This window comes from Gossypium hirsutum, chromosome A08 (genome assembly GCF_007990345.1).
Source record: "Gossypium hirsutum isolate 1008001.06 chromosome A08, Gossypium_hirsutum_v2.1, whole genome shotgun sequence".
NCBI lineage: Eukaryota > Viridiplantae > Streptophyta > Magnoliopsida > Malvales > Malvaceae > Gossypium > Gossypium hirsutum.
Window position 1 is genome coordinate 103,769,605 of NC_053431.1, and position 27,679 is coordinate 103,797,283.

Genomic DNA, 27,679 nt, shown 5'->3' on the forward strand with positions numbered 1-27,679 from the left:
TTCCATTTAGGGATGAACTTGTGTTTTTCTTTGATTTTAAGTAATTTTTTATGGATTAAATGCTTCGTTTAGAAATAGGTTTGCCTTGATTTTTATTGTAATTGAAATGGGTAATTGAGAGAGTGAAATGCAGGTTTAAACTCTGATGAAAATGGTGGTAGGTCACTTTGTTTTTTTTTTTTTTAATAGCAACTACAGGGAAAGAGAGAAAGAGAGAAGAACAAAGAAGATGGAAACAAAATGAGAAAAAAAGAAGAAGAGAATTTTGTTAAACAATTTTTTATAGATGATGTCATCTATGACATCGTGCTTATGTGGCATGTCACATAGGCTATTTCATGACTTATCGTTTGACTGATGGTTAACTCATGTTTTTCGTTAAAATTAAGATAATTTTTGTAAAAATTGTAACATTGATGATATCAATAAAAAAAATAAAGGTTCAAACCCAAAACCTCATAAACATTGAGAGTCATTTTAATTTTCATTGCAAATTCCCTTATTCTTTTATAAATACAAATATATATTCACTAAAAATAATATTACACTTCTTTATTTTCTTTTATTTCTACAAAATTTCAGCATACTTTCTGATTTAGGACCCAAATACAAAGGGCACGAGATTTGCCTTTCTTTGTTTTTTCTTATGGGAACCTCAAAGATCTTACCATCTTTTGCCGGTACAATGTGTTTTACCAGGATTTGTTTACCTCTTCGTGATTTGCCCACATATATATTATAATCATCAACACCACATTTCCAGTTCCTTTTTCTCCAAGGCAACCAAACAAAACCAAAACCACCAGAGGATCGATCCCTCCCTGGTTTCTCCGGGGGCATTCCACATCCCCTTATGTTGCCGTTTTGGGGTTTTTTCCGTCGCAGTTTATAGAATATCAACCAATAACTCGTCCACTAAAACATTCATCACCCACCTCTCGACTCCCATTGCCAGCTTTTCTTGCTCTTCCTGAAACCTGTCCCTCCACATTCCTTCCCTTTCCATATCTCCAACACATTCCTCTCTTTTATCGCCTACTCCCCGTTTCTCGTTTTGTTCTTCACAAATCCATGCTTTTGCTATCCTTACCATTTCACGTTCAAGCTCTTCAATGTTTCTTGTTTGATCCCACTTTGTCTCCAGTTCTTCTCTAAATAGATCCAAAAGCAGTTTGTCAATACAAATGTTGTTCTTTTTGTACCTTGTTAGTGGACTTGTTTCCTTCACACCATTCAGCAGCTCCCATGCTTTTTCTTCGATTTCCTTTGCTTCTTCACCATCTTCATCATCACCACCGTATTCGAAATGAAGCACCGACAGTGGACTCTGTTGCAGTTCTTCCTCTTCACTTGCATGCTGTTAATAGGATAAAAAGATCATTGATTTAGTATCAGATTAAAATAGGTCACATTCTCCCCCTAATTCTTCTAGTTTTAATTCTGCCACTCTCTAATTGATAATGCAGATGCAATGAATCTACTTCTGTTATATTTGAGAATGTGTTATTAATTGGAAGTAGAGGACTAAATTTCAAAAATAGAAAAAGTGCAGTGACTGAAAGCATAATTAAACAATGAAAATGAGGGGAGAAGTTTCCAAGTTCCAACCTAGTGTTAATCTCGACTCTTATGGTTTATATTTTGTATTATGTAACTTAAACAACGCTGGTCCTTTGTCTTCAAAAACAAACAAATCTAAGGTATTAAACAAAACAGCAAATGAAACAAAAGTCAAACCAAAGTTTAACTAAACGACAACACAAAACACTGTCGGATTACGTAAAGCCAAGCACCTAAGGACCCTCATCAGCAGACACATAAGATTTTATTTAAGATACGCGAAGCACTAAAATAATTTTACACTTACTTTGGGTCCCATATCTGTGTTGGCTGCCGTCCTTGTTGTCGTCTCCATGGTGTCCTCGCCGACACACGGTGAGAATATTTTACCCACCATATTGTCGACTTCGTTTTCACCGTATTCATCGGACGGTAAATATTCAGAGGTGAAATCACTGTCACACCAGCTCGAGCCATTGCTGCTAGTAGTACAACTACAAGGGGTATTAGATCCTGTCGTTGTGGTGGTGGTGGTGCAATGGTGGTGAGGGGAAGAAGTAGAAGGAGCTAAATCAGACGGCTGAGATTTTTCCTCCAGTAAATCCCGGAACGATTTCCAGCGTATGATATCTTTGACCGTCACGGTCATTTTGATTTCGGCTTCTTTGTTTTGTGAAATTTTCCTTTTCGACGGTTTACGTGAAAGGGTTCTGGGTAATAAGATGGAAGGAGTTGAAGAAGCGAAATGGATGCTTTTAATGACGTTGATCATTGCTTGGAAGGCTGAGATTGTTGCTGAGGCGGCTTTTGATCGGCTTCTTTGAAGTTTTTGGTTAGGATTTTCTCGGAAAATGATGGAATTCTGGGTGGATTTTCTCGGAAACGATTTGAACCCGTTTGAGGAACACGAGTTGGGATCATCGTGGAGGAAATCTTTTAGCATTCGAGGCCTTCGTTCCAAAGTCATTGCGGCAAAATAGAAAAGATTCTACGTAAAATTACAGAGGAAAAGAAAAACTTGAAACAATATGAAAGAGAGAGATAGCTTCTAGGTGTGAGGCAAGGGAGAGAACTCCATGGAAGAAGCTTATTTATACAGGTGAAGAAGCCATGGTTTTGTATTAAGAATATATGTATAATAAGGGTTTATTTATCAGAAGTCCTCACTTTATAGTTTAGATTTTAATTTGGTATATGAATTTAAAAAGGTTCTGATTGAACCTTTAAATTATGAGTATCATATGAATCAAATTATTCCTCCAGGTGCGTTAAATAGCAACTTAAATCTAATTTGGAATACATCTAAAATATATATACTTATTGCATAAGCAGTTTAGATATGATGATTTAAAACATGATATCCAAATTGTTTAAAATTTAATATGTGAGTTTTAAACATACTCGATTTAACACCTAAATTGATGACTAAATTAATAGAAAGGTGGTATTAATACAATATTAAGGATTAAATTAAAATATTTTCAAGTTGAGAAATCACTTTAGAATTTTGGGATGTTTGGTGGAGTTAACCCATTAAGACAAAAGTAAATATTAAAATATAAAAAATAAAAAAAAAGTAAAGTAAAGTGAGAGAAATGACAGAGGAGGATGGTTGTACCGGTGTACGTTAATTGTTTTTTTTATTACTATGATTTCATTCATATGAAAATTGAGAGATTTGATTAAAATAAAAGTCGTTTTCGGATTTGAAGGTGTGTCGTTCGAAAAGAACAAAGTTTGACTGATGAGACTGATAATTAACTAGATTAGAATTAATAATAGTTTATCTATTGTTGAAGTCACTTTGCTGAGCTTTTATTTCAGTGTAAACCACATGCAAAAGCATTGCAATGATCCCAATCCCATGGTCTCGTGAACCGTATCAAGCTTCCACTGTCGTTGATCTGTCTAATTCATGGGTGCTAATTTAAATGATATGGGAACACTGTGGGGCCTTTGAAATTGATACTCTTCCACTATGGAGATCTCATAGAGGATAGCTTGCCCCGGCCCCTACATTACTTATCATGTGCCAAATCCTTCATATTATTTATTCTGTTTCCTTGAGTCATTGTTGCGTACAAGGAATTTAGAGGAGGAGGATGCAAGGCCGGTTAATCTATGTACACAGAGAGTTCTTAAAGGAGTTGATGGAGTCAAAAGACTTGAAAAAAAATGGAGTACTGGTTGTGTCTGTCTTCTTACAGGATGAGATGGGCTATTATAAGAATATGCATATGGAGACAAATGACATCCCTTGGTTAGTTCATTCAAGATCTAGATAGGTGGGTTAGCTTTAGTTTTGTTTGGACCCCGCGTGGTTGTAGCAAAGTTGTGGATAGTCTTTGTAATTGGCCTAATGTCCAGAATTGTATTACAGATTTTGATATGAATTATCTTTCAAAAATCTATGATTTTATTTTACGGAATGCTATAAAATGATGTTGACCTTTGGGTCTTTTTATCAAAAAAAAAAATCTAGATAAGTGGGTATTGTACAATTATAAAATATGTAGGTGATGAGTGATAATTGTCTTAGCAATATAAATGGTCTACTTAATTAATAGTGACGCCTCGTGTGTTCCCAGTGCAATGGCAAAACCCTCTTAATTTTAAAATTAAGACTTTGGATGTCTTAAAAATAAAAAGATTTCAAGCGTAAGTCTTACTTTATTTAATCGTAATTATATGAGTGTGTTGTCTCTACATATTTTGATTTAAGTAATGTCAACTTTTTTTTTATTTATAGTGAGCTTAAAGTAATAGAATTTTATCGGTTAAACTGTGTTCAAAGTACTTATATTATTTTTACATTTAAAATTTAATCACTTTATTATTATTTTTAGGATATTACTTTCTCTAATTAAGTAAATTACATTAGTAGTCACTTAATTATTAGTAAAAAAAAATTTGTCACTCAATTATAAAAGTTGCAAAATTGTCACTCAACTATTTAATTTTATCTTTTTTTTTATCACCCACCATCTAACATAAAAATAGAAACACTAAAAAATCTAATATAGTTGGATGATCAAAAAAGATAAAATTGAATAGTTGAGTGACCATTTTGTAGCTTTTCATAGTTGGGTGACCAAAAATGAAATTTATTAATAGTTGTGTGACCATTTTTGTAACTTTTCATAGTTGAGTGACAAAAAATTACTAATAGTTGGGTGACTACTAGTGTATTTTGTCCTTTCAAATTTTATAATTTAAGTCCAATTGTTAATAATGTTAAATTTATTAAAAAAACACTAACTTGATAGTCATATAACAAATAAAATGACAATGTAATAAGCTTAAATCTAATAAAAAATTTAACGGTGTTAACAATTAGATTTACATTTTTAAATTTAAAAAATAGAGAGACTATCTTTAAAGTACAAAGAGTGGAATAACTTTTTACATAATTTAACTTTTTATCAATAGTAATTTACAATAGTAGAATTTATATTTAATAGATTGTTAGTGTATAAATTTATACACTTAGAATGAATTACGTGATGCTGATGTTAAAAAAATAGATACTTAAAAGCTTAAAAAAAAACTTAAAAGATTATACATTATGGTAAAGTAAGACCATTATTAAACAGAATTAAGGTATAATGATTTATTTGGCCCTTCAATTTTATAAAAAAAATTATTTTAGTTATTTATTTAATTTTTTGTCTTTTTTAATTCTTTAATTTGTTATTTTTTAAATTATCTCAAAATGAATAAAAAATTAATGTTTATAACTTTGTTAACGTGACATATACGTGGATTGTCAAGTCGATGACATGTGAACATTTAGTTAATTTTTTAAAATTAAAAAATACTAAAAAATATATTTTATATAATTTTAATACTTCTTAAATAATTTTAATGTTTTTAATTTTTAAAATTTTGTTTGAATTTTTAAAATTTTAAAAATTAATTAAATATTGATGTGTCATGCACATGACAATCCACATGTACGTTAACTAAGTTAAAAATATTAACTTTTCCATTTAAAATATAAAATATTGTGAATACATCCATATAAATTTAAATTGAATTATGTATCTATTTTTAGAGATTTTTATCAATATTATCCACATATAAATTTATAAATCAAAATATATCAAATAAAAACCCTAAAAATTTAAGCATTATTTTGCTGGTATTACATGGTATATATTTAAATTTACATGTTTTTTTTTTGGATTTAATAATTCATGTCATAATTTTATCCGATTACTATAAAAGTTAAATTAAGACAAAACATGATAGTGAGTTACAATGTATGTGAAATTAAAAAAAAAAAGGAAAAGAAACAAGATTGTTTGCAGATTCATAATATCAGACATGTCGCCATCTAAATATCTGTTATTTACACACTTCAACGTGCGATATCTTAGTTCCACCGATGCGTGGACCCCGCCGCCCCCCTCCCCTCTTTTCGATACAGCATCCAATGCTGACCCGACTCCCACATATTGGGCCAAGCCCTGCTTATGGTACCGTCTAATTTGGGCTTCGTTTTACGGCCCCCCGCCAAAGATCTTCCAAATGCTAAATGCCGAATTCCATTTCTCTTCGCTTCGTTTTCTTTTAATTTTCTTGTATTTTTCTTTTGAATATATCGGTTGCTTAAAATTGAAACTTTTTGGTGTTTGGAATGGGGGTGGGAGGCAAATTCTGGGAACTTCTAAAATCCTACGCTCGATTCGAAGGATTCGATTTCTTGAGAGACAAAAAGGTCGCCATTGATCTCTCCTTTTGGATCGTTCAGCACGAGACTGCCTTAAAAAATCAAGCTTTGAACCCTCATCTCAGGCTTACTTTCTTCCATACTGTTAACCTTTTCTCTAAGGTACATTCGATTTCTTTTTCTTAGTTACGCGAGTGAGATATTTAGAGTGTTGATTTTTTCTTTTTGGTTTAAATTGTTAACAGTTTGGAGTCTTTCCGGTGTTTGTTTTGGACGGAACTCCGTCGCCGTTGAAATCTCAAGCAAGGATGGTTCGGTTTTTCCGTTTCTCCGGCATTGATGCTTCAACTTCGAATGTGGCCGAAGAGGGTGTTTCCAAGGAGAGGAACTCGACATTTAAAAAATGTGTTAATGACTGTGTTGTGAGTTCATTTTTTCCCTCCCTTTTATTTACAAATTTGTTAGTAATTTATGTTAATTGAGGATGGGTGCTTTTTGTTGTAGGAGCTGCTTGAACTATTGGGAATGCCAGTGTTGAAAGCTAATGGTGAGGCTGAAGCATTGTGTGCTCGGTTAAATAGAGATGGTCATGTTGATGCTTGTATTACTGCTGACAGTGATGCATTCCTCTTTGGGGCTACTTGTGTTATTAAAAGTCTTAGGCCTAATTCAAAAGTTAGTTTGTTCCTACTTCACCAGTTAGTCATTCTTTTAATGTGCCCAATTTGTTAGTTACTTCCCTTTTCGAGATTTTTTGAAGCATGGGGATGTTATTTGATATGCAGGAACCGTTTGAATGCTACAATATGTCGGATATTGAAGCTGGTCTTGGACTGAAGAGGAAACACTTGATAGCCGTCTCTCTTTTGGTTGGAAATGACCATGACCTAAATGGCGTGCAAGGGATTGGGCTTGATAAAGCACTTCGTTTGGTACGAGGGTTTAGTGAAGATGAGATATTTGATAAGTATGCTTTTACATGTAAACTTGTCAAATTATTTGCTTCCTGTAGTTCTAGAGGGTATTTAGTGATATCATTCCATAACTGTCCAGACATGATGTTTTTGCAGATTATATGAAATAGGCAAAGGGCATGTACCACTATTTCAGGGTGAAATTAGATGTGCTGCTGATGCTACACCTTGTTCAGATGAGAGCTCACCAAAGGCAAAGCAGTCTCATTGCTCTTTCTGTGGGCACCCTGGCAGCAAAAAGGCTCATTTTAAGTCTTGTTGTGAATATTGTATTACTGATAGCAATGAAGGTTGCTTGAAAAAGTCTCAAGGGTTTAAGTGCAACTGCTCATCCTGTGATAAGGTTTATATTCTTATTTGTCTTGATTTTCTCTTTTGTTACCATTGTTACTACCTCACTGCCTATTGATCTGTTGTTTTGCTCTTTCATCATCTCGTATCACCTGATATGACTTTAAAAGCTGGGACTTCTGATGTTCTTAATTCAGACTGTGTTCCTAGTTTCATTGCTGAGTAGTTCATGGTGTCTGAATATCAGGTTAGAAAAGACAAGGACAAGAAGAAACATGAGAATTGGTGGATTAATGTTTGCAACTTGATTTCCAAGGAAACAAAATTCCCAAATGATGAGATCATTGAAATGTACATGTGCAACAATCACGGAGAGTTTACTGGTTTGTCCTACATACTCTCTTGTATCTATTTGCTTGGCCTTGACTTCTGCCAGCCTCCAAGTTGTTGAGTTGGGGTGTCAAGGACTAGTTATTCTTGTATGCATGAGTTTGTTATTCTTTTCATTTGATATTATTTCAAGGTCTAATTCGCTGTTTTAACAGATATATTTTTGGGTTGATCTTGATGTTATATTAAGATATTTACATCCTCCTATTGCAGAAAAAGGCCCTTTGCTGGAATGGGGAGATCCAAAAACTGACTTGCTAGTTGATTTCTTAGCTTATCATCAGTCATGGCAGCCGTCTTATATTCGGCAGCGGATGCTTCCAATGCTGTCCACCCTGTATTTGAGAGAGTTGGCGAGAAATCCAAATAAGACTTTGTTAGTTGGGCAGTATGAGTTTCATTCTATTCAACGTGTGAAGATAAGATATGGGCATCAATATTACGAGGTCAAGTGGAAGAAAGCCATATCTAACGAACTTAGTTGTGCAGTCCCTGTTGAACAGTCCAACATGCTTGAAGAAGAATTCACAGAAGTTGATGATGAGCCCATTGGCCTGTTGGATGAGTCAATTGAGCCCCAGATTCATGTTGATGGATGCTGGATTTTAACCGATGAAAATCCAGAGTTAGTTCTTTCTGCTTTTCCAGAAGAAGCTCTCAAATTTAGACAAGAAAAGGTATGGCTTTTTCCCCCTTGAAAGACCCTGAAATTATTATTTGAAAATTGTATATTGAATATCCTGGAAAGATCTTAGTGTGCAAAGGGATTTCAGATCAAAATCATTTGGTTTAATTGGTTCTGTTTGTAGTTTATATACTGGCATGAGACCCTTTGTAGTACATAACAAAGAGGAACAAACTAGGGCAATTAAATAAATGAATTAATGGCATTGTTAGAACAATGGAATTAGATTCTGATGCTTGTGTTGGAAGTTGGTATAATCACCTTTTAAGGCATTATTCAAAGCTTGCTATTATAGAATGTTCGAGTGCCGGCTCTTGCATTGTGGGAATTCTGTTACTTTTAGCTGAGATATGAAAACTATTTTCAAGGCCGTCTGTGGCCTAATATATGTGGGTCTAAATTCTGGCAGGAACTAAAAGTTATGAAGAGAAGAAAGATTTCAACACCAAGATCTGAAGGGTCCTCCGAGATGTCAGAATCATCAAAGCCACAAGGTGTTCAATTAAGTATCACCGAATTTTACCGTACAACCAAAACACCATCCCAGGCAAAACTAGGGGAAGATTTAGTCAAACAGTCAAGTAGTCCAGGTGTTGGGTCATCAAAACAGAAGAGGAAAGTTTCAGGTTCTAAATTGTCCAAGGCTGTAAGACGACGCCTTTTGTTTGGTTAAGAAAATGATAAACTTTTGCCTTTTTTGATGTACAAGATATCCCACCTTAAGATGTAAAGTCATGTTTACCTTCTGGTCTTATAATCATCAAAAACTCAGCTTAGGCAGCACTTTGATTTATATTTGAGTTGGAATATTCTATAGCTTAGAGTGAAGAATGTTTTGGTTAATCTCATCTCTACAATTTTAAAGCCACTTTATCTTTTAGTTTCTTGGACAATTCATTAGGACATCGACCTTAATCCTGTTGGATTCTAACCAAGGTAAGGGCTTGAATTGCATCCATGCACATATGCATGCAACTTCCTTTGGTATTCATTTGATTAAGGAAAACTTTAGAGCATTCTAAGACCCATGTGCTGATTCGTCAACATTGTAAAGGTAGAACACTAAATATTGCAGTGGAACAAATATAACCCTCATTTTTAGACGTTATGCTTGCCATCTCTTCAATACTGCTCCATTTTAGGTAATAATAAGGTTTTATACTTTATTTCAGCATGTTATCATCAATATCGTTGTCATTGTTGTTAAGTATTGCTGTTATTTCTGAGACCATAATTTAGGTAATATGGGGACATTCTCAGCAGTAATGACCTCAATTTACCTGGCAGTCAAATGAGTCAAAAAGTAATTTTTATTGTTCACAAAGTGTAACAAATTTCCTAAGGAAACTTATATAGTTATTTTGTGATAGGTTTTAAGATAATGGTAATTATGCAGTAACAAAAGATTTGCGAAGATCAAACGCTGCCACTTCCATTTTACTTGTTCGAGGGTTAGAACCTGGACATAATCTTCCCTAGTTTTTTATATTTTATTTTGAAAGACAATCGCTGAGATGCATTGCTCATTGCAGGTTTATATTATATTTGGTGAAGGATCTCAGCCATGAACAAGCTGCGGGGGGAAAAGAAAAGCTCATTCAAGGTGTTTTCTAATTTCCTCTTACTCTTTTTCAATTTTCTTGCTATTAACACACAGTAAAAAGAAAAGATAGGAAAAATGAATTAAAAAAAGGAAGAAAATGAATAAATTTAAAGGCAATACAACCCAATTGCCTTAATATAATAATAAGAAGAAGAAGAAGAAAGCTTGCATTAAATACCCTCTGTTCTGCTTCAACCCTGTCTGTGTATGGTTCAACCATGAAACTGGTAGACAAGATCCAAAGCCCGTAACTTCTCCCCAGCAGGATCGAAACCCATGATACCACCCACGAATCTGTCATCACAAACCCTCCTCTCCTCCGCTAACGCCGCGGACGACGGCGAGAGTTGCCTCTTTACCCTCTTGTTCTTGATAAAAAAACATTCCCTCATCCTCTCCTCCACCTTATCAATCGACGTCTTGGAATTCTCCTCCGCCTCCGTTTCATTCTCATCGCCCACCTGCATCGGGTCGCTGCCATTCTCGTTGGCAGCTCCAGTGGCAGAGGAGAGAGAGTTCTCCGCCGCAACCGGCGGCGGAAGATGCTGGGGATGGGGAGGGACGGGGAATTGAGTCTGGGCGGCGGAGAGGAAAGAGGAGAGAGAATGATGGGCTCGATGGAGAGATGAATGGATTTGGAAGAGGTAGGTTGGGTCCGACGTGACGGGTAGTTGTTTTGCCATCTGGGTTGCTTGCTCTAATGAATAGACTAGGTCTGTTAATTGTACCGCCGCCGCTGCCGGTGGCGTCAGCTGTGCCTCCGCCATGCTCATATTGTTCTCCATGCTTCTTTTTTCTCAAGAAACCGTGTTTCTAGCTGTTCTTTATTTTTGTTTGGAACAGCCGTTTGGGGATTTTGAGGATTGCAGATAATAGTACAAAACAGGGAAACCACTGCCCTTTTGTCTTCCTTTTTTGTTTTTCTCAAACGCTAAGCAGTTTGTGTCATGGAGAGGGTTTCCCATGAGTTTTTCAGTAATATGGAGTGAAGTTGAAAACTGGTTTTTTTTTTTTTTGATTTCCTAATTGGATGACAATAGGATGCAATAAAGCCCAAATTCGAATTGGATATTTAAATTTCATTAGTTGGTTAATTTGAACTTGATTGAAGTATTCAACAATAATTAATATTTTACAATTATTAGTTGAAGCTTCATTTGAGATTTGAGAAGATTTTAATAAAAATATTAGCTCCAAAAATAGTCTTAGTTTAAAATATATTATAATGTAAATATTAAAGAATATGTTAAGCAATATATGTTTTCAAATGTACTAATATATATATATATTTAAATAATAGTATAATAAAAAATGAAGTTTATACTTGGGATCAGAATGGGTAATGAAAATGTTGGGCTTTCTTTTTCTGATTCCATATGAAGTAAATTGTGTAAAATTAAGCAACCAAAAATGAGAGTGGAATACTTCCACCATGGGATGTGAAATATAACCTTCCATAGGAAGAATATAAATAAAATTGGAGCTTCAGCTCAATTAAGTTAGAACTGATGGATAAGTAGAGTGGTCGTAAAATGTGATCAATAATACCCCTTTCCTTTTCCTCATCTAAACTTGGCCTCAAATTTTTTTTTTTTGAATGTTTTTATTAAGCGCTTCCAAAGTAAGTTTTGAAATTTTTAATTAGATTTCGTGGAAACTTTCATTGATTGAAAATTTTAGTTAAATCCTGTTAGAATTTTTGAAAAGATTAATTAACCCACAAAATTTGATGCCTTGTTCTGCCGCTGTTGATCTCCATTATAAAAGATGACAGAACTAAATTGTCATATTCACGGTACACACAAAAATTAACAATCTTATACTTTCAAAAACAACTTAACATTTTATGTATTTTTGGTGTGTTTTTAAGTAGTTGGATTCTTAAATTTTTTACAAGTCAAACTAGCAAGTTCCAACCAACGATTTGATGATTGATGCGGTGGATTAATTCCTATCGATGGGTAGAAGAACATACCTTAAATCCAAATCAATTTGATGGTCAATGTCAAAGATTGAAGAACAAAAATTTTTTGATTTTTGTTCTCATATTCGTGACTTCCAAAGTTATTTTATTAAAACAAATTAAATTGTAAAAGAGAAAGGGAATAAGAACTTTTGATTGATGCAAGCGATGCAAACTTAGAAGATCATATACTAGCGATTCTAACATTTTGATTAATTAGTGATTAAAACGTAAACTTACTAATAGTTTAGTGACCTTGAGTATAATTTACCCTAAAAAAGAGAATTAGGTATATATTTCTTTTGGTTAATATATGATCAAAGTCCTTGTTTTTAGTCCTTTTAATTTTTGGAGTTAAAAATGCAAGTTTAATTGTTAATACTATTGAAATTATTTTATTAAATTCAAGTTTAGTATAACGTCACTCTTTTTTTAATATACATTTCGAGTGAGTTTTTTTTAAAATTTTATAATATCACTCCTACAAATTAAGAAAAGAAGAAGAAATGTAGATTATTTTTTAAAAGAAATCGAAGACGACGACGATGATAATTAACCGTGTTTTTTAAAAGAAAATAATGATAATAGTTAGGACATTGGAGTGTACTGATTCCAGCAACCACAATAAAATATAGTCCTAGAGAGAAGAATGAAGCTAAGAAGAATGGTTCATTCCGTTTGCAGCAGATTATTGGTAAATGTTAAACAACAAAAAGCCAATATTCAAAGAAGAAAGAGATGAGAGAAACAAATTTTTTTAGGTTTACAATAGAATAGCATGCTCAATTCATCATTTCCTTGTCCTTTTGTACTCTAAGGCCGTTATTCCTCTGCTGACAGGGCTCCTATAACAAAATCAGTTAATTTCTAAGGTGTATTGCGGTTGCGAGTGGGTCTCGTGTTTGTTGTTGGCCAATTTCCTTAATCCTCTTGTATGTTGACCTTGGCACTTGGCAGCCCATTCACAATAGTACCCCCTGGTTTGTTGACCTTGGCACTTGGCAGCCCATTCACAATAGTACCCCCTGGTTCAGAATGAACCTTGTCATCAAGGTTCCAGTCGAGAAAACTGTGAAGCATGTGATCTTAAAAACTTAGGATTGACAACCCTAAGGGAACATTAAGGCAAGTAAGACCGAGAGGAGATCTTGTTGGGCACCAGTTCATTAGTCTCAGGTTAATTGGTGAGATCGACAGACAATCCAGATTAATTTGTTTAATTTGATAAAACTAAGACCGAGAGGTAAAATGGAGCTATTTTGGAAGTTTAAGCGATTTGGATCCAAAATTCAAGAATTAGTAAACCGCATCAATGTCAACCAACCATCGACTGTTATTTAATTGTTTATTTCGTAACTTTACATGTTTTACAATTTAGTCCTTGCTAGCTAGATAGTAAAGTAGATTAATCTCTCTTGATTTTATGATTTGCCGTAGTATAGGTTTTTGCAATTAGTTAGTTAGAATCTTTATTTTACACGCACGATATTTAGAAATTGTTCAATCGTCGATTCTCATGGGTTTGATCCTCGGAATACTCCGTACCCCGTTGTACAATTATATTACAATTGACATGCCACACTAACAGTAAGCCGCGATAGTGATATTTGTTTTAATTAGTGTTGATTTTTTTCTCAATTTTAACCGTGATAATTTATGAGATTTTTAACATGCCTGATTTGCTTTTATGAAGATGATGATGCTGGGCTGGGGTTTTTTTTTTGCAGAGAATGAAATACAGAGGCAAAGGTAAGGATGGTAAATGAGAAGGGAAAAAGGGGGAAGAAAATAAAGGGGATATAGTGTTTACGTAAGAAAGAAAAAAAATAGTTAATATATTATATAATTATAAATTTATAATGGGGTAAGAAAGTAAAAACAAATTATAGTAGTATAAAAATAGAGAAAATAAGTATAATAAAAATACGTGAGACCCATATAAATTAGATTTAAAATATTTAAAAAAATTAATTTTAATTATAAATTAATAAAAATATGTGTGACCCAAATTCTTGTTAAATAAAATAAGATATTATTTGCAAATTAAATTAAACAAAATATATTTTTTATAGAGGATTTAGTATTTATTAGTACAATATATTAATGAAAAATATCAAAATTTTCATTTACATTGAGTATTTTAACATAAAATATATATATAAATAATAAAAATATTTTTTATTGTCGTATCCTACCGTATCCATGTCTTCATTTTTTAAAAATTACCGTGTCGCCGTATCCATATCGTGCCGTACCCGTATTGCGTGTCTGTGTCCATGCTTCATAGGCTACCAGCCAATGACGAAAGAGGTTTTTTTTATTTTTAAATTCTGTTTAAAGACCTAAGTTATTGATTACATATATTCCCAGCACAATTAGACTTAATTTTTTTTAATTCTTTGTTTTCCTATACAATGATTTTTTTTAAGGTAAAAAAATCAATTTTAACACCAACAACAGTGCTTCAAGTTAAACAATCACAATTCAACTGAATAAGAAAAAGATAAATTTTGAAGCCTCATACGCCTACTGCTAAAAACACATAAAAAAAACTCAAAATTTAAATACAGAGTAAACAATTAATCCAAATATGAAGTCTTTAACCTACCTTTGAAAAAAAATTAGCAAGCCACTAAGTGAAAAGTGAAGCAAGCAATTGATGGAGACAATGAAGAAAGCAGAGTGAAGGGAAGCAATCGACGACGTGAATGGAAGCACCCGGTGGGAAAAGGGGTGGGTTTGGGATTTTGGGTGAGAAAGAGCTAGGGTTTGGTATCTGCAAACAGATATGGGCTTGGGAGCTGCCGATTGTTTTTAATTGTGCTTGGATTGATTTATTAAAGGGTAAACTACACTCAAGGTCACTAAACTCTTACTAAGTTTCTATTTTAGTCACTTAACTTTAAAAAGTTGCAAATTTGTTATTGAACTATTGGAAAGTTTTCATTTAAGTCACAGAGCTAATTAAGTTTTTTTCAAAAGTTCAACTAGCAAGCTCCAAGTTGATTTGATGGTCAGTGTTGAAGATCAAAAAAGAAAATTGTCTAGATTTTGGTTTGCAGATCCATGATGTTCAAGAGAAAGGGAAGGAAGGAGACTTTTCGATTAGTATAAGTAGTGCGAATAAATAAGGCCGTACAACAGTGATTTTAATGGTCCAGTGACTTAAATGAAAAATTTTAAATAGTTTAGTGACTATTTTATAACTTTTTAAAATTCAGCGATCAAAAAATAAACTTACTAATTGTATAATGAGTTTATCTTTAATTAAATCCATTGGGTAATTGGGTTTGTGTTTAAGTAAAAATTAAATAAATCTTGGGCTAGTATTAATGGATTGTTGGTTGGGTTGGGTAGTTAAATTTTAGGTTTAGGTAATTAAAATTATATATTATATTATATTATAAATATATTTGAAATAAATTAAAAATAATAATTGTGAGTCAATTAAGCCAGTTGGTTCGGCTTTGTATATTTTAATAATCAATAATCCATAGCTTAAGTTGATTAAATTTTAAAAAATATGATTATAATAAATTAATTTTTTAATAATTTCATTATAGGTTCTGATTATAACTACTCTTTTTAACACAATGCGTAAAACTATCTATAACATAGAGGTGCTCATGGGCCGGGTTCGAGCCGAGTTTAAGCATGATATTAATATATTTTAAATCTGAGCCTAAAAATTTTCTCAAATCCGTTTATATTTACAAAAGACTAACACAATCCTATTTTATGCCCTTCCTGATTATTTTTTAATTTTTTTAAAAATATTTTCATTATATTATTTTAATATTTAATAATTTTATATATTTTTTATTTATTAAAATTTTTTATATAGTCATCTTAACATTATTTTAATGTTTATATTAAAATAATATTATATATTTAGTATAGATTTATTTTTTAACGTGTTTTAAATTACATAATATATAAAAATAATGTAATATAAAGTATTTAGGATTAAATTGAATTCAATAGAGTTCAGACATAATAAATAAATAAATAACTCATTTAAGTAATAATAATTCTCATATCATATATAATTGGTCCCATGCCCCTGAAAATCATAACAATGCAAAACTTTCAATATTTATGGCTTAGATCTCTCTCAAAAGATGGGGAAAGCTGCTAAAGCCAAATTGCCTCCTTCACCAACACAACCATCTTTGTCACCTCTTTCTTTCTGATCTCCATTTATACACTGGCTTGGAGGTTGGACATACTAACTCGTCTTCACGGAGTTTTCGCTTCCGACCCTTTTTCTGTACCATGAAACCGATTTTAAAATTTAAATGCATTGTACACATTATATTGGAATTTTCTTAAAACGTTGGATTGATTGCACTAGATTTGACATAAAGCATTGTCCATTTTTTGAACACTTTAAATCCAAGTTTTCAATCCAACAAGTACACATGTATTTAAAATTTGTTTTTCGTGTTTTAAACATGCTCAACATCAAAATGAAAGCTAATATTTAACGCCTCTGCTGATGGTTAAGTTGACAAGTCCATAAGAGCTCAATTACTATGATTAGAAGTTTGGATTTGGATAATAGTTCAGACTCTGGACTATAGTTTGAGGACATCTGATGCAATTAAACCCTAAAATATTACCCGTACCTGTAATTCCTTCTTCAGTGACATTTCCATATATAGCTTCTCCAGCTGATTCACTCTACTCTTCCTGGCTTCTAATTCCCTGTAAGAAGCAACTGTCTTCCTACATGTGAAAGGTCAAAAATGTGTAAAGATGGGAAATCATGGTCAAGATGAAGACAACTTATGGCAGTGAACATATTGTCAATGGCCATTCAAGTTATTTATCAAACACACCATGTAAAATAGTCAATTAACTAACCTTTTAATAAGATCAGGGATATCACCAGAAGGGGGAGTAACTCTGCTTTCTGAAGCTTGTGACTGTAATTCTCTAGCTTCTTCCCTGTAGAGAAGAATATATATGAATACATATTTCTTATATTTCAAAACAATACATAATATCAATAAGTATAAAATTTACTTTGATTCATCAAAAGGTCTCCTTTTTTTTTTCCCAGTTTGTGAAGAGAATGAGAACATATACCGCTAAACTGTTCTATATCTTAGGGCTCAAGAACTATATTTCAACTAATTTTACCGGTCCAACAACCATACCAATGAAAGCAACCACAGATGCAAAATCAGAGTATTTTTTCTAATCAATGAAAACAAAAGCAAGCAATTTCAACTATATTTCTTTTTTGTTTTTCTCTTTTGGCCAATCATGGATGCATTTCTGACACTATAGAAGTATCACAAATTAATATGATAAATGTTACTAAAACTTTCAAAGAGCTTAAAAAATCAAATGTCATGATGGATATTATTTAAAGAATGTGGTAGAACAATAGAAGATAAATAGATACTTTTCGGTTGAATTTCAAAGAAGGCAAACTAAAGGTAAATCACTTTTTTACTTGAAAGGTTATCACCCTATACTAGTCTTGTAAAACAACAGCTCACAATTTCTGTTTCTAGCTAACAACCAGAGACAAGGAATTAAAAAAAGGGTGATATACTGATATTAAGAAATCAAACCTATCCTCGGCATAGTAAATGTGTCTGTTAGATGGATGATTATCAACAGAATGCAACACTGCAGTTAGCTTCTCAATTTTCTACAGCAGAATAAAATAGTAGCGATGATTAGTTGCACATAGTTTTCATCACCATGACCATGTAGGAAATATCATATACCCCTTGATAAACCAAAAATCATTCATTGGTACCTTCCTTTCACTTTGCAATTTCTGTAGTATATATCCTATGTCTTGAGTTTTCATTAGCATGAGTTCTTCTTGAGTGTATTTGTTAGCCTGACTCCTATACAAATAAAGAATTCGGAAAATAAGAAAAGAAGACCAAATAAGCTTTCTACATTTGCAAGCCTGAATAGAAAACAGTATAAAAAAGAAAGCTGTATTTTACTCGGGTTTATGAATGCAGCTTTCTCCTTGAGTTTCTGTAGAGCAAATCAACAAAAAGAGCACAAAAAAAGAGGAAGAAATTAGTGAGCACATACTATAATATAAACAGCAAGAAATTGAATGCACTAAACAAATAAACTTGCCCGTAGCGTTTCTTCCTTCTTGTGGAATGCTTTCGCACGGACGACATAATCCTTGTGTTTCTCAAGAAGCCCAAATTTTCTCCTCGATGATCTAAAATATAATCAAGTATTGAACAACATGAAAGCAAATGCACAATAAGGAAAAGTTATGTAGAATGCATGGCTATAATAAAGGGAATAAAAAGCTGAGACTCACAGTTGAGCTCGTTCCTTGTGAGCACGTCTGCTGATAGCATTCCTTAATGATGACATTTTCAGGTAAGGAAAAGCAAATAATCACCGGAACTTCACGGTTAAAACCTAACTGCAGATGAAGCAACTTATGAATATGGTGCAATGCTACAAAATCAAAATAGCCAGCAAAATAAATGGAAAAGACTGCAGTCTAAATGTAACCCTTAAACCCTAATTCCATCAAGAAACTAATAACAACCAAATTCATTAATTCAAATTAAAAGCAGAAAAAAATCCAAAAAAATTAATCAACTACAAATAAATAATAGTAACATAAACATGATAAAATTTGCTACCACTGAGTCAAGTGAGGTTGATAAATCAGAGATAGGAGCTTACATAAAGGAAATTCAGTATCATCGGTGAAGTTTTAACAGCCTATCTTTTAAACATACATCTAGATCGGCAAATTTGGTAGCTCGCAGCATAGCCAAAGAAAGTTTAAAGAGGGGATCAGTTTTACCTAATAGGAGGGGTGCCTGGGTATGCCGTGGAGTCGCTGGAATAGGATCGGAGGTGGGTCAGAGAGTTAGACTGAGGACTCGACAATGAAAGAGTCTGGAACGGAGAGGGGAGACCGTTGATACGTTCGAAATCGAGGCAGTGAACAGGTTGGTTTTCTCTTGAATCGAAACTGCCAGCTGATGAAAATGAAGGGACTTGATTGAGAGTGGATGACAGCGTAGAATTTGGTTGGATTAATCTGTTTTTTATTTTTATTTTTTATTTTCGGTCTGATTGTTTTTTTTAAAACAGTTTTGGGCCTGTGGTTAAATTTGAGCCTAGGTTTCTTTTGTTTTTTTTTTTATTAATAAAATTCCAACCTTATTCCATTAGAAAAACATTTTCTTCACTAAAATATTTTTGACAGAATTAATGAATTGTTTGAAAATTTTTAATGTAATAAAATGCAACTTTGAAAACCATTTTATTGCTTTCGTACTCATTTGCAACTCTTAAATGAAATTTAACAAAAAATTCAAACACAAAATTTTGATTTTGTTCCAACAATCTTTTGCATCAAATTAATTTATTATTCTTAAGAAAAGAAAATATTAACTTTTTATTTTTATTTTATAAATAATAATTATCACCTATCCTACAATTAATTTATTCAGTTTATGTTGGTGATAAGCAATTAACAAGTAAAATAACGAAGAAATTGAAAAGATCGAATACAAATATTTTATATGGAAAAACCTCTCCGAATAGGATAAAAAAACCATGGACAAAGATTATTTCACTAAAATGGAAAAAAATGAAGTGTACAAAAGATAAAGATAAAACTAAACCCCAAAACCCGAAATAAGAACCCTCAAAATATAAATACAAAATTCTCTAAAAACTTACAAAAGCTAATACCTAAATGTGTAATGGGTTATTTTTCTAGGGTAGAAAAATGACATATTTATAGGCTAAATTTGTAGGTCAAATAATATTAAAATAATTTACACTAATTAAAGTTTAAGTGGGAAACTAAAAATAGAGTTTAACTGGGAGAAGAAAAGCCGAAAAATATGAGGCATAACTCCACAAATCTCCACCTTGACTTATAGTTCCACAACGCCTTCTTTTCCAAAGGCCACTACGGACTTATCTCGAACTATGCAGGATATTAACTGAGTCGAAGTTGTGTTCAGAAGTTGGAAGTCTTCTAATCTTCCACTTGTGCACTGCCAAATCAAAACTGACCTGGGTTTGATTTCTATGAACAGAATGCCCTATCTTTTCAAAACCTGCATCCAAAAGAGAATCTCTCTTATATGAAACAATCATACATTTTTCCCTTCTATGACCAAGTTGTCTCCGCTTCAAATGAGTTGACTTCGACTCCTTAACAAACGAGGGACCTTTTGTTTCACCGATCATCGTTGATCCTTCCAAAACATAAAAATTGTCAATGTTTTTTCCTTTCACCAAAACGAGAGCCCCATGGAATACCTTATGTCGCTTGACTCAATGTTAATTTTAGAACCCTTCAAGTCCGAAATTCCCAATGAGATGAGATTTTTTTTTAAGTCAGGCACATGCCTGACATTTGACAGTGTCCTAATTGTCCCGTCGTGCATCCTGGTCTAAACAATACCAATACCGGTTACCTTACTGGGTGAACCATTCCCTATGTACGCAACTCCACATTCAACAGAACTGTATGTGGAGAACCAATCCCTATTGGGACACTTGTGGAAAGAACACCCCATATCCAGGATCCATTTGGACGTAAGCTCAGAGTTTTCACTTGTTGACACCAACAAGAAATCATCACCCTTGTCATTGGCCAAATTGGAAATAGCTAAATCTTCCTCGTTGCTGTCAACAATCCTTTTATTTCATAGTTTGTAACATTTGGCTTTGATGTGACCTAACTTCTTATAATAGTAACATCTCTTGTCTTGTTTTCTTGATGCTACCAAAACCGAGGCTTGCCTATTTGACTTGCTATTCGAACCAAACTCATTGTCGAGTTTGTCTTTACTCAACAGATAACCCTTCACATCCTCAAATGAGAGATTATATCTGCTATAAAACTGGGTTTCCTTGAAAGACTTGTATGAATGAGGTAAAGAGCACAATAAGAGTATAGTCTGATCTTCATCGTTAATTTGAACCTCAACATTCTTTAAATCATTCAAAAAAGTAATAAATTGGCTGATGTGATCTCTAAGGTGCTCACATTCATTCATATGGAATGTGTACAACCGTACTATTTGTTAGACATAATTGAATCATGCATAGAGCTTTTTTTTATCTAACCTATCTCATTCTGATTTATCCATGTCTATAGACTTCTTCTCTATAAGGACCTTCTCAAAATCGCCTTAAATCAAAATTGTTTTCATATGAACTTGCCACAAATTGAAATTTGTGATGTTATCAAACTTATCAATATCAAACCTTGTTGCTGCCATATCTGAACGAGTTGATTGCGAAAACTGAACTAGCTTTGATACCAGTTTATTGGGAATAAACTCGATTAAGCAACGAACAAGTAAAATAACGAAGAAATTGAAAAGATTGAACAAAATATTTTACGTGAAAAACCCCCTCCGAAGAGGATAAAAAAAAACGGGCAATGATAATTTCACTAAAACGGCAAAAATGAAGAGTACAAAGATGGAGGTAAAACTAAACCACGAAACTCGGAATAAGAATTCTCAAAATATAAACACAAAATTCACTGAAAGCTTGTAAAAGTTAATACCTAAATGTGTAATGAGTTATTTTTCTAGGGTGAAAAATAGGGTCTATTTATAGGCTAAATTTGTAGGTTAAATAATATTAAAATAACCTACACTAATTAAGGTGTAAATAGGAAATTAAAACAGAGTTTAACTAAGAAAAAAAAAGCTGAGAAATATAAAACATAATACAATATCATTAACATCTCTAATTAATTTGACAGTATACTCTAAAGTCAAATTATTATAATGATTATTATTTAATGATAGCTATTTAAAATAGAATTTAAACTATAAATTGGCTTCAAATATGAAAAGATTAACGTTTATAAATCATAAGGTTGACCTTTTAAAATATGAGTGATATTTGATTAAGTAATTATTTTAATTTTTTTCTTTGAAAAATTTATTTATTATATGACTTATAAAGCATTCTCAATTTAATATGGATAACCTTATTTTTAGCAAAACTAAAAAATTGTATATTTTTTAAATTTAAAAATACTTTAATATTATTTTAGTAATCAAATTAAAAATATTTGAGTTGCAGGAGTATTTATTATTCCAAAGGAAGTTTTTATTTTTTTAATTTTTTGTACTTTAAAATTAATATTTAAGATCTAATCTAATCCAATATATAGAATTATATATCCTTCAACTTAACATTTTCTTTTCTCAATTTAGTTTTGATTTTGCTTTCTACATTAATTTATAATATTTTTAAGAGGTAAAGTCGTAACACGAATTTCAACTTATTTTTATTAAAAAATCATATTTTCTAGTACAAATATAAAATTTATATAGTTAATTTATTTTTTCTCTTTTAGTTGCGTATTGATAGCTTAAATTTTGTGTGTTTTTATTTATTATTTGTTATTATGTTTAATTAGATACATAAAAAAAAGGGATCAAAAAGAAATTATTTGATATGTAGTAGTGTGAAACTCAAAATGCTGATAGGAGGTCAAGATCTTTCTAGAGTGACATGTTCAACCTAGGTTTCATCTTACTTTTCATAAAGTATTTTTAAATTGGGAATAATATTAGCCATTCAAATTTTTAAATTTTTTTATTTTTAATGTTTTCAATTTATTATCATCTTTAAAAGGATTTTTTACTATTTTTTTATGATTTTCAAAATTGAATGAATTAGTTTATTAAAAAATTTAAAAAATATTTTTAATTACATTATAAATTTATTAGGCTTAATGATAAATTTGGCTACTAAGCGTTTGCATGTTTTATCAAAATAGCTCTAATTGTATTTTTGAGCTTTTTTTTACCATCAACCTTTGTTTTTTTTGAACTGCATTTTCTAACAGATTTAATGAATAAATTTAAGGTTTCAATATTTCTTTTCTTTCAAAAAGTTTCAATCTTTCATACTTTTATTTATTAAGAAGTCTTTTTGCTGAGTTAAAATTTTTAAATAATTAAGTTTAATTTCTTTAAATTAAGAGTTATTTTTTTAATTTAATATATTATTTTTTATTATTTTTCACATGCAATTATTTTATTGGGTTATTTAAGCAATAAATTACATCTTATTAAAAATATTTCACATATGAACTTCCACATCATCTACATTAACTTTTTTAGCGGTATTTTTTCATTAAAATGGTTAGAAAAAGCAAATTAAAAAAAAAAGAACAAAGGTTAATAGCTAAAAAATGCTCAAAAATAAAATTAGAGCCATTTTGACAAAATATGTAAACGTTAGTGGGTATTAAAATATAAGCTTAAGAGCACGTTTGGTTCGCTGTATTGGATTAGAGGCGTAATGGAATAGAGGTGTAATGGATTAGAGGTGTAATGGATTAGAGGTGTAATAGCAAATCAACTGTTTGGTTGAATGTAATGGAATAGAGGCGTAATAGTAATCTTGTGTTTGGTTGAATGGAATAGAGGTGTAATAGCATAATGGAAAAAACTAAAATGACTAGAATACCCTTAGCATAAATTTGTTTTGGTAAATGATTATTGTTATTGTTATTTAAATTTTAATAAGATTATTATTATCAATAATAAATAATTTAATCATATTTAAACATAATTATAATTAAATATATTATAATTTAATAAAATTCTTAATATTAAAATATTCTTATATGAATTTACTAAAATCATAATATATAATACTATAAAATATAATCTAAAATAATTATTATTAAATATAATTTAATATAAATATATAATTTAATAAAATTCTTAGTATTAAATATTCTTATACGAATTTACTAAAATCATAATATATAATACTATAAAATATAATCTAAAATAATTGATTTTGTGGATTTGATTAATTGATGACTTAATAATTATTATTAAAAAAACCCATTTGAATAATATAGTGTGTTAAATATCTTTCTTTTTTTTAAAAAAGAAAACATGATTTGTTTGTAGCATTTTACTTTTTTTTTGTTTCGTTTGTTGAGATAATTTTTGTAGTGTTAATTATAATTGAACATAATTAAAAAATTAAAAAAGAATTAAAAAATAAACTCCATCAAACCTGTGAGCCATTCAAACTCCATCAAATTCTATTAGTACAAGACTCTTGTAATTCTACAATAACAAACACAATGATACTATTTATTTTGTTACAAGAAAATTGATCAGAAAAGATCTCTGCTTGGAAATGAAAATAATTTAGATGTAGATATTCAAACTCCAAATCTACTTGATAACACATAGTACATACTGAAAAAAAAATCAAGGACTAACTGATATTTAGGAAGAAGCTCTAGGTAAAGCACATTCTACATTTTTGGATATGTTCCCACAGCAATATCGGTATATTGATCTTTAGAAAGAAGCTCTAGGTAAAGCAAACAGTTCTAGTGCATTCAAGATGAACATGAAGGCAACATATTTGTAGAATGCAGGTCTTGCTGCAGAAGGACAAAGAAGCAACAGTAAGTCTATGATTAATCAACTTGCAAAAAATGTAAGTAACTTAGATGAACATACCAGGTTACCTTTCTCTCCACTTGGAATTATGCATTTAGTGGATTACATTTGTGCTTGTATGGTTCTTGAACACAACATGATTCCAACAAATTTTAGGCGCTACTTACCGCAAGAATCACAAGTTACAAATGCATAAAACTGTAGATCCTTCGTGCATCCTTTAGCAGCTTCAGAAAAAGAGAGCAAGATCTCTGTCTACAAGTTTTCCAAACAGAACATATTTTAACTTGAAATGTAAGGCATGAACGATTATTTTTATATTTATTTAACACCATTAGCATGAAATCACATATTTTTCACAGCAGGAGATGCATGCTTCAATATAAATTTATAATCTGCATCAATGGCAAACTACTTACTGATTTAAAATGCAGAGTCCAATACTATATACCAGCGGAAAGAAGAAAATAATACCTGATGGCCATGGCATGGCACAATCCCAACTTGAATTGTCTGATAGTTAATGTTTTGGTCTCGGGATATCTTGTATCTTCATCATATTCACCTCTGGTAATATGTAAGTCAGGACAAAGTGTCTTCAAGTAATCTTGAACTTCCTGAAATTTTAGTCTGAATTAGCTGGGCCAGTGGTAATTTTAATAAGAAAAACAAAAACCGTAAAAGTTCAATTGGTAGAAATACTATGGCATAATTTCCATAAAGCTAAAGCTAACAAATCAGGTTCATTTGATTTGTTGTTGGCTATGCAAATAAGAGAAAAATAGCTTTTCAAAAGTGCTTTTAGAGCCATAAGCAATACTAAACAGATAGTAAACTCTTAAATTTTAGACCAAGCTTTTCAAAAGCATTTTTCATAAGCATTTTTTGCAGCACTTTTCAAAAGCAATGAGAAACTAGCCCTTAGTGACTAACTTCCTACATGTTTCTAAGTTCAACCAAATATGTACTTCAATCCTACTTAATGCTATGCTACACGGACTCTTCTCGTTTTCTCAAAAGTGGCACATATGCCCTACACATATTCAAAGGATTGAGATAAAATCCTTCAAACATACGGAAAAGCTTCGGAAATTTTGAACATACTCATGTCAGAGTTGGGCACAAACTAGTATCTGACACGTGATTATACGCATTTCAGATCAAACATGACAGGAATCATTCTTTGCATGTATAAATGCAAGGTAGCAGCAATGGCTATTCGGATCAAAATTACAATTATCAAATAAAACAATTGCTGGCGATCATTTAAAATACTGATAATTCAGGTATGGTAGCTTCTGCTGCTTTTCCCAAATTCAAACTAGCAAATAATATCTCTTCGCATATTACAACTCAAAGAGAAAATAATTGGGCAAAAACATGAAATCCAGATTAAATTAGGCATAAATTTAGCATAACTACTACAAAGGAATGAACAATCCATAGTTCCAAAAAAGGAAGAGAAAATTAATATATTCAATTGCTTGCTGAGAAACATAAAACCCAAAGTGCTAAAGAAGTGGAACCAAATTCAACTATGATTTCAGCTACAAAAAAAAAAATCCAGAAAGGAAAAGAAAGATGGGATACCTTGATGCAAAGATTACCAGTGCAAAAGACGTGTTGGATCATTCCAGGAACTAGCATGGACTTGAATTTGGGAGGGAGATCAGCCGCCCGATGGGGTATATGCAAATCCCCCAAAGCCAAAACCAGCACTATCTTCTTCTAATATCTACCAATAACTACAGCAATTTGATTCAGAAATTTTGAAAGAAACCCAAACAAGGAAACATGAGCATGAAAAGAAATTGTATAAAAATGATTGATTACCGGTGAAAGATTTGGCTTTCAATTTTGGGAATAAAACCCAAAAATGCACATAAAACACTATAAATCGGGTGAAATATCAAGTAGTTCCAGAAAAGAATAACTTCAAAATCATTTCTTCCTAAGCACCCAAGCACCGAAATATAAAATCAAACAATAAATCGTGAAATGGATTTGAGAAAAAGGGGTGACCTTGGAAGGATCGACTTTGGGGAAGCTTTTGACAACGTCGAGGACTCCGTCGATTACTTTGGGGAAGCTTTTGACAGCGTTGAGGACGAGGGCAGAAAACGGAAGAGAAAAAAGGGAAAGACGCGGAATGGGTAATCGGCGCTGAGGGGCCGTAATGCCTATTACGCGCAATCAATGTAATGGGGGAGTAACCGATTCGGCGGGGAATGGGAAAACAGCGAACCAAACAACCGTTTCCTGGTGGGCCTGCTGCATAGGGGGGGAATACGCATGCAGAGGGGGGGAAAACAGCGAACCAAACACGCTGTAAGGGTTTAAAAAGTGCTCAAACTTTTTCCAAAAAAGTAATTAAGCCTTTTTTTTTATACTCAATTGGGTATTTGAACTCTTAAAATGCATTAAAAAGACCATTTGACTATTAACTTTGACGGTGAACTGTTAAAGTTTAACTGCCTCTAATTTTTTCAGTTAAAGCCACCATGTTTCACAACCATGACGTAACACGTGGCGAAAAATGATAAAAATAAAAATCAATAAATGTTATAAAATTATTAAATTTTAATAAAAAATATTTAAAAGTTATTAAAAATTAGAAAATTTTTTATAAAAAATCGTAAAAAAATTGTAAAATTTTATAAATTCGTAAGAAAATTATAAAAATATAAAGAAATATAAAGTTCATATAAAAAAATATAAAAATTATTGTATCTCATTATCGTGTCTCTCCAATATGCCCAAGCCAATCATAATCAACCCAATGTTTCCTTGGTTTTGCTTACCTTTCTCCTCCTACTTACATTTAATCTTTTCTTGTTGGCTTTGTTTATCAAACCAATTTCTACCCAAACTTTTGAAATATTAGAAAAAGTGAGCATCATTGTAGCTATTGCTGCATTTTGTCACGCCATAGCATGCACTATTTGATTCATTGTGTTGCTTTCTTGTCAATGTTTGCAATGATGTGTACGTGTGTGTTCAAAAATTATATGATTTCATATGTTTGTAATGATCTATAGTGAATTTGTATGTATGTATGTAACACTCCCCATAGAAGCAACTCCCATAGCAGTTTCGATGCA

General features: G+C 31.9%; 3 protein-coding genes, 1 long non-coding RNA gene and 1 pseudogene across 7 annotated transcripts; 1 reads left to right on the forward strand and 4 right to left on the reverse strand.

The window, feature by feature from the left end:
- Nucleotides 1–465: 465 nt before the first annotated feature.
- On the reverse strand, nucleotides 466–2,762 carry LOC107887223 (uncharacterized). The gene is made up of 2 exons (XM_016811399.2): nucleotides 1,868–2,762; nucleotides 466–1,357 (listed from the first exon to the last, which is right to left on the reverse strand). The coding sequence occupies exons 1-2, from the start codon at nucleotides 2,525–2,527 to the stop codon at nucleotides 887–889; spliced, it is 1,131 nt and encodes a 376-aa protein (XP_016666888.1). The 5' UTR covers nucleotides 2,528–2,762; the 3' UTR covers nucleotides 466–886.
- A 3,330-nt stretch (nucleotides 2,763–6,092) lies between these two features.
- On the forward strand, nucleotides 6,093–9,415 carry LOC107887221 (flap endonuclease GEN-like 1). Its single transcript, XM_016811396.2, has 8 exons — nucleotides 6,093–6,394; nucleotides 6,478–6,654; nucleotides 6,737–6,907; nucleotides 7,018–7,199; nucleotides 7,303–7,549; nucleotides 7,745–7,880; nucleotides 8,101–8,564; nucleotides 8,982–9,415. Exons 1-8 carry the CDS (start codon nucleotides 6,200–6,202, stop codon nucleotides 9,243–9,245), a joined length of 1,836 nt encoding a protein of 611 aa, XP_016666885.1. The 5' UTR covers nucleotides 6,093–6,199; the 3' UTR covers nucleotides 9,246–9,415.
- Nucleotides 9,416–10,091: 676 nt separating this feature from the next.
- LOC107887222 (uncharacterized) lies at nucleotides 10,092–11,250 on the reverse strand. Its single transcript, XM_016811398.2, has one exon. It carries the CDS (start codon nucleotides 10,958–10,960, stop codon nucleotides 10,388–10,390), a length of 573 nt encoding a protein of 190 aa, XP_016666887.1. The 5' UTR covers nucleotides 10,961–11,250; the 3' UTR covers nucleotides 10,092–10,387.
- Nucleotides 11,251–16,154: 4,904 nt separating this feature from the next.
- Nucleotides 16,155–19,179, reverse strand: LOC107887220 (probable U3 small nucleolar RNA-associated protein 11; annotated as a pseudogene).
- Nucleotides 19,180–24,307: 5,128 nt separating this feature from the next.
- Nucleotides 24,308–26,900, reverse strand: LOC107887218 (uncharacterized). Of its 4 annotated transcripts, none has more exons than XR_001681082.2 (5): nucleotides 26,601–26,900; nucleotides 26,169–26,323; nucleotides 25,053–25,195; nucleotides 24,647–24,833; nucleotides 24,308–24,559 (listed from the first exon to the last, which is right to left on the reverse strand). It is a non-coding gene; the product is annotated as an uncharacterized lncRNA (long non-coding RNA). The 4 variants fall into 4 exon arrangements; XR_001681081.2 differs by having other exon boundaries at nucleotides 24,639–24,833; XR_005900183.1 differs by having other exon boundaries at nucleotides 24,308–24,833; nucleotides 26,169–26,313.
- Nucleotides 26,901–27,679: the final 779 nt, after the last annotated feature.

Coding starts and splice junctions, on each gene's coding strand:
- LOC107887223 (XM_016811399.2), bottom strand. CDS start 2,527: ATGACTTTGGAACGAAGGCCTCGAATGCTAAAAGATTTCCTCCACGAT. Junction 1,358..1,867: donor ACACAGATATGGGACCCAAA/GTAAGTGTAAAA, acceptor TCCTATTAACAG/CATGCAAGTGAAGAGGAAGA.
- LOC107887221 (XM_016811396.2), top strand. CDS start 6,200: ATGGGGGTGGGAGGCAAATTCTGGGAACTTCTAAAATCCTACGCTCGA. Junction 7,881..8,100: donor CAATCACGGAGAGTTTACTG/GTTTGTCCTACA, acceptor CTCCTATTGCAG/AAAAAGGCCCTTTGCTGGAA. Junction 8,565..8,981: donor TCAAATTTAGACAAGAAAAG/GTATGGCTTTTT, acceptor AAATTCTGGCAG/GAACTAAAAGTTATGAAGAG.
- LOC107887222 (XM_016811398.2), bottom strand. CDS start 10,960: ATGGAGAACAATATGAGCATGGCGGAGGCACAGCTGACGCCACCGGCA.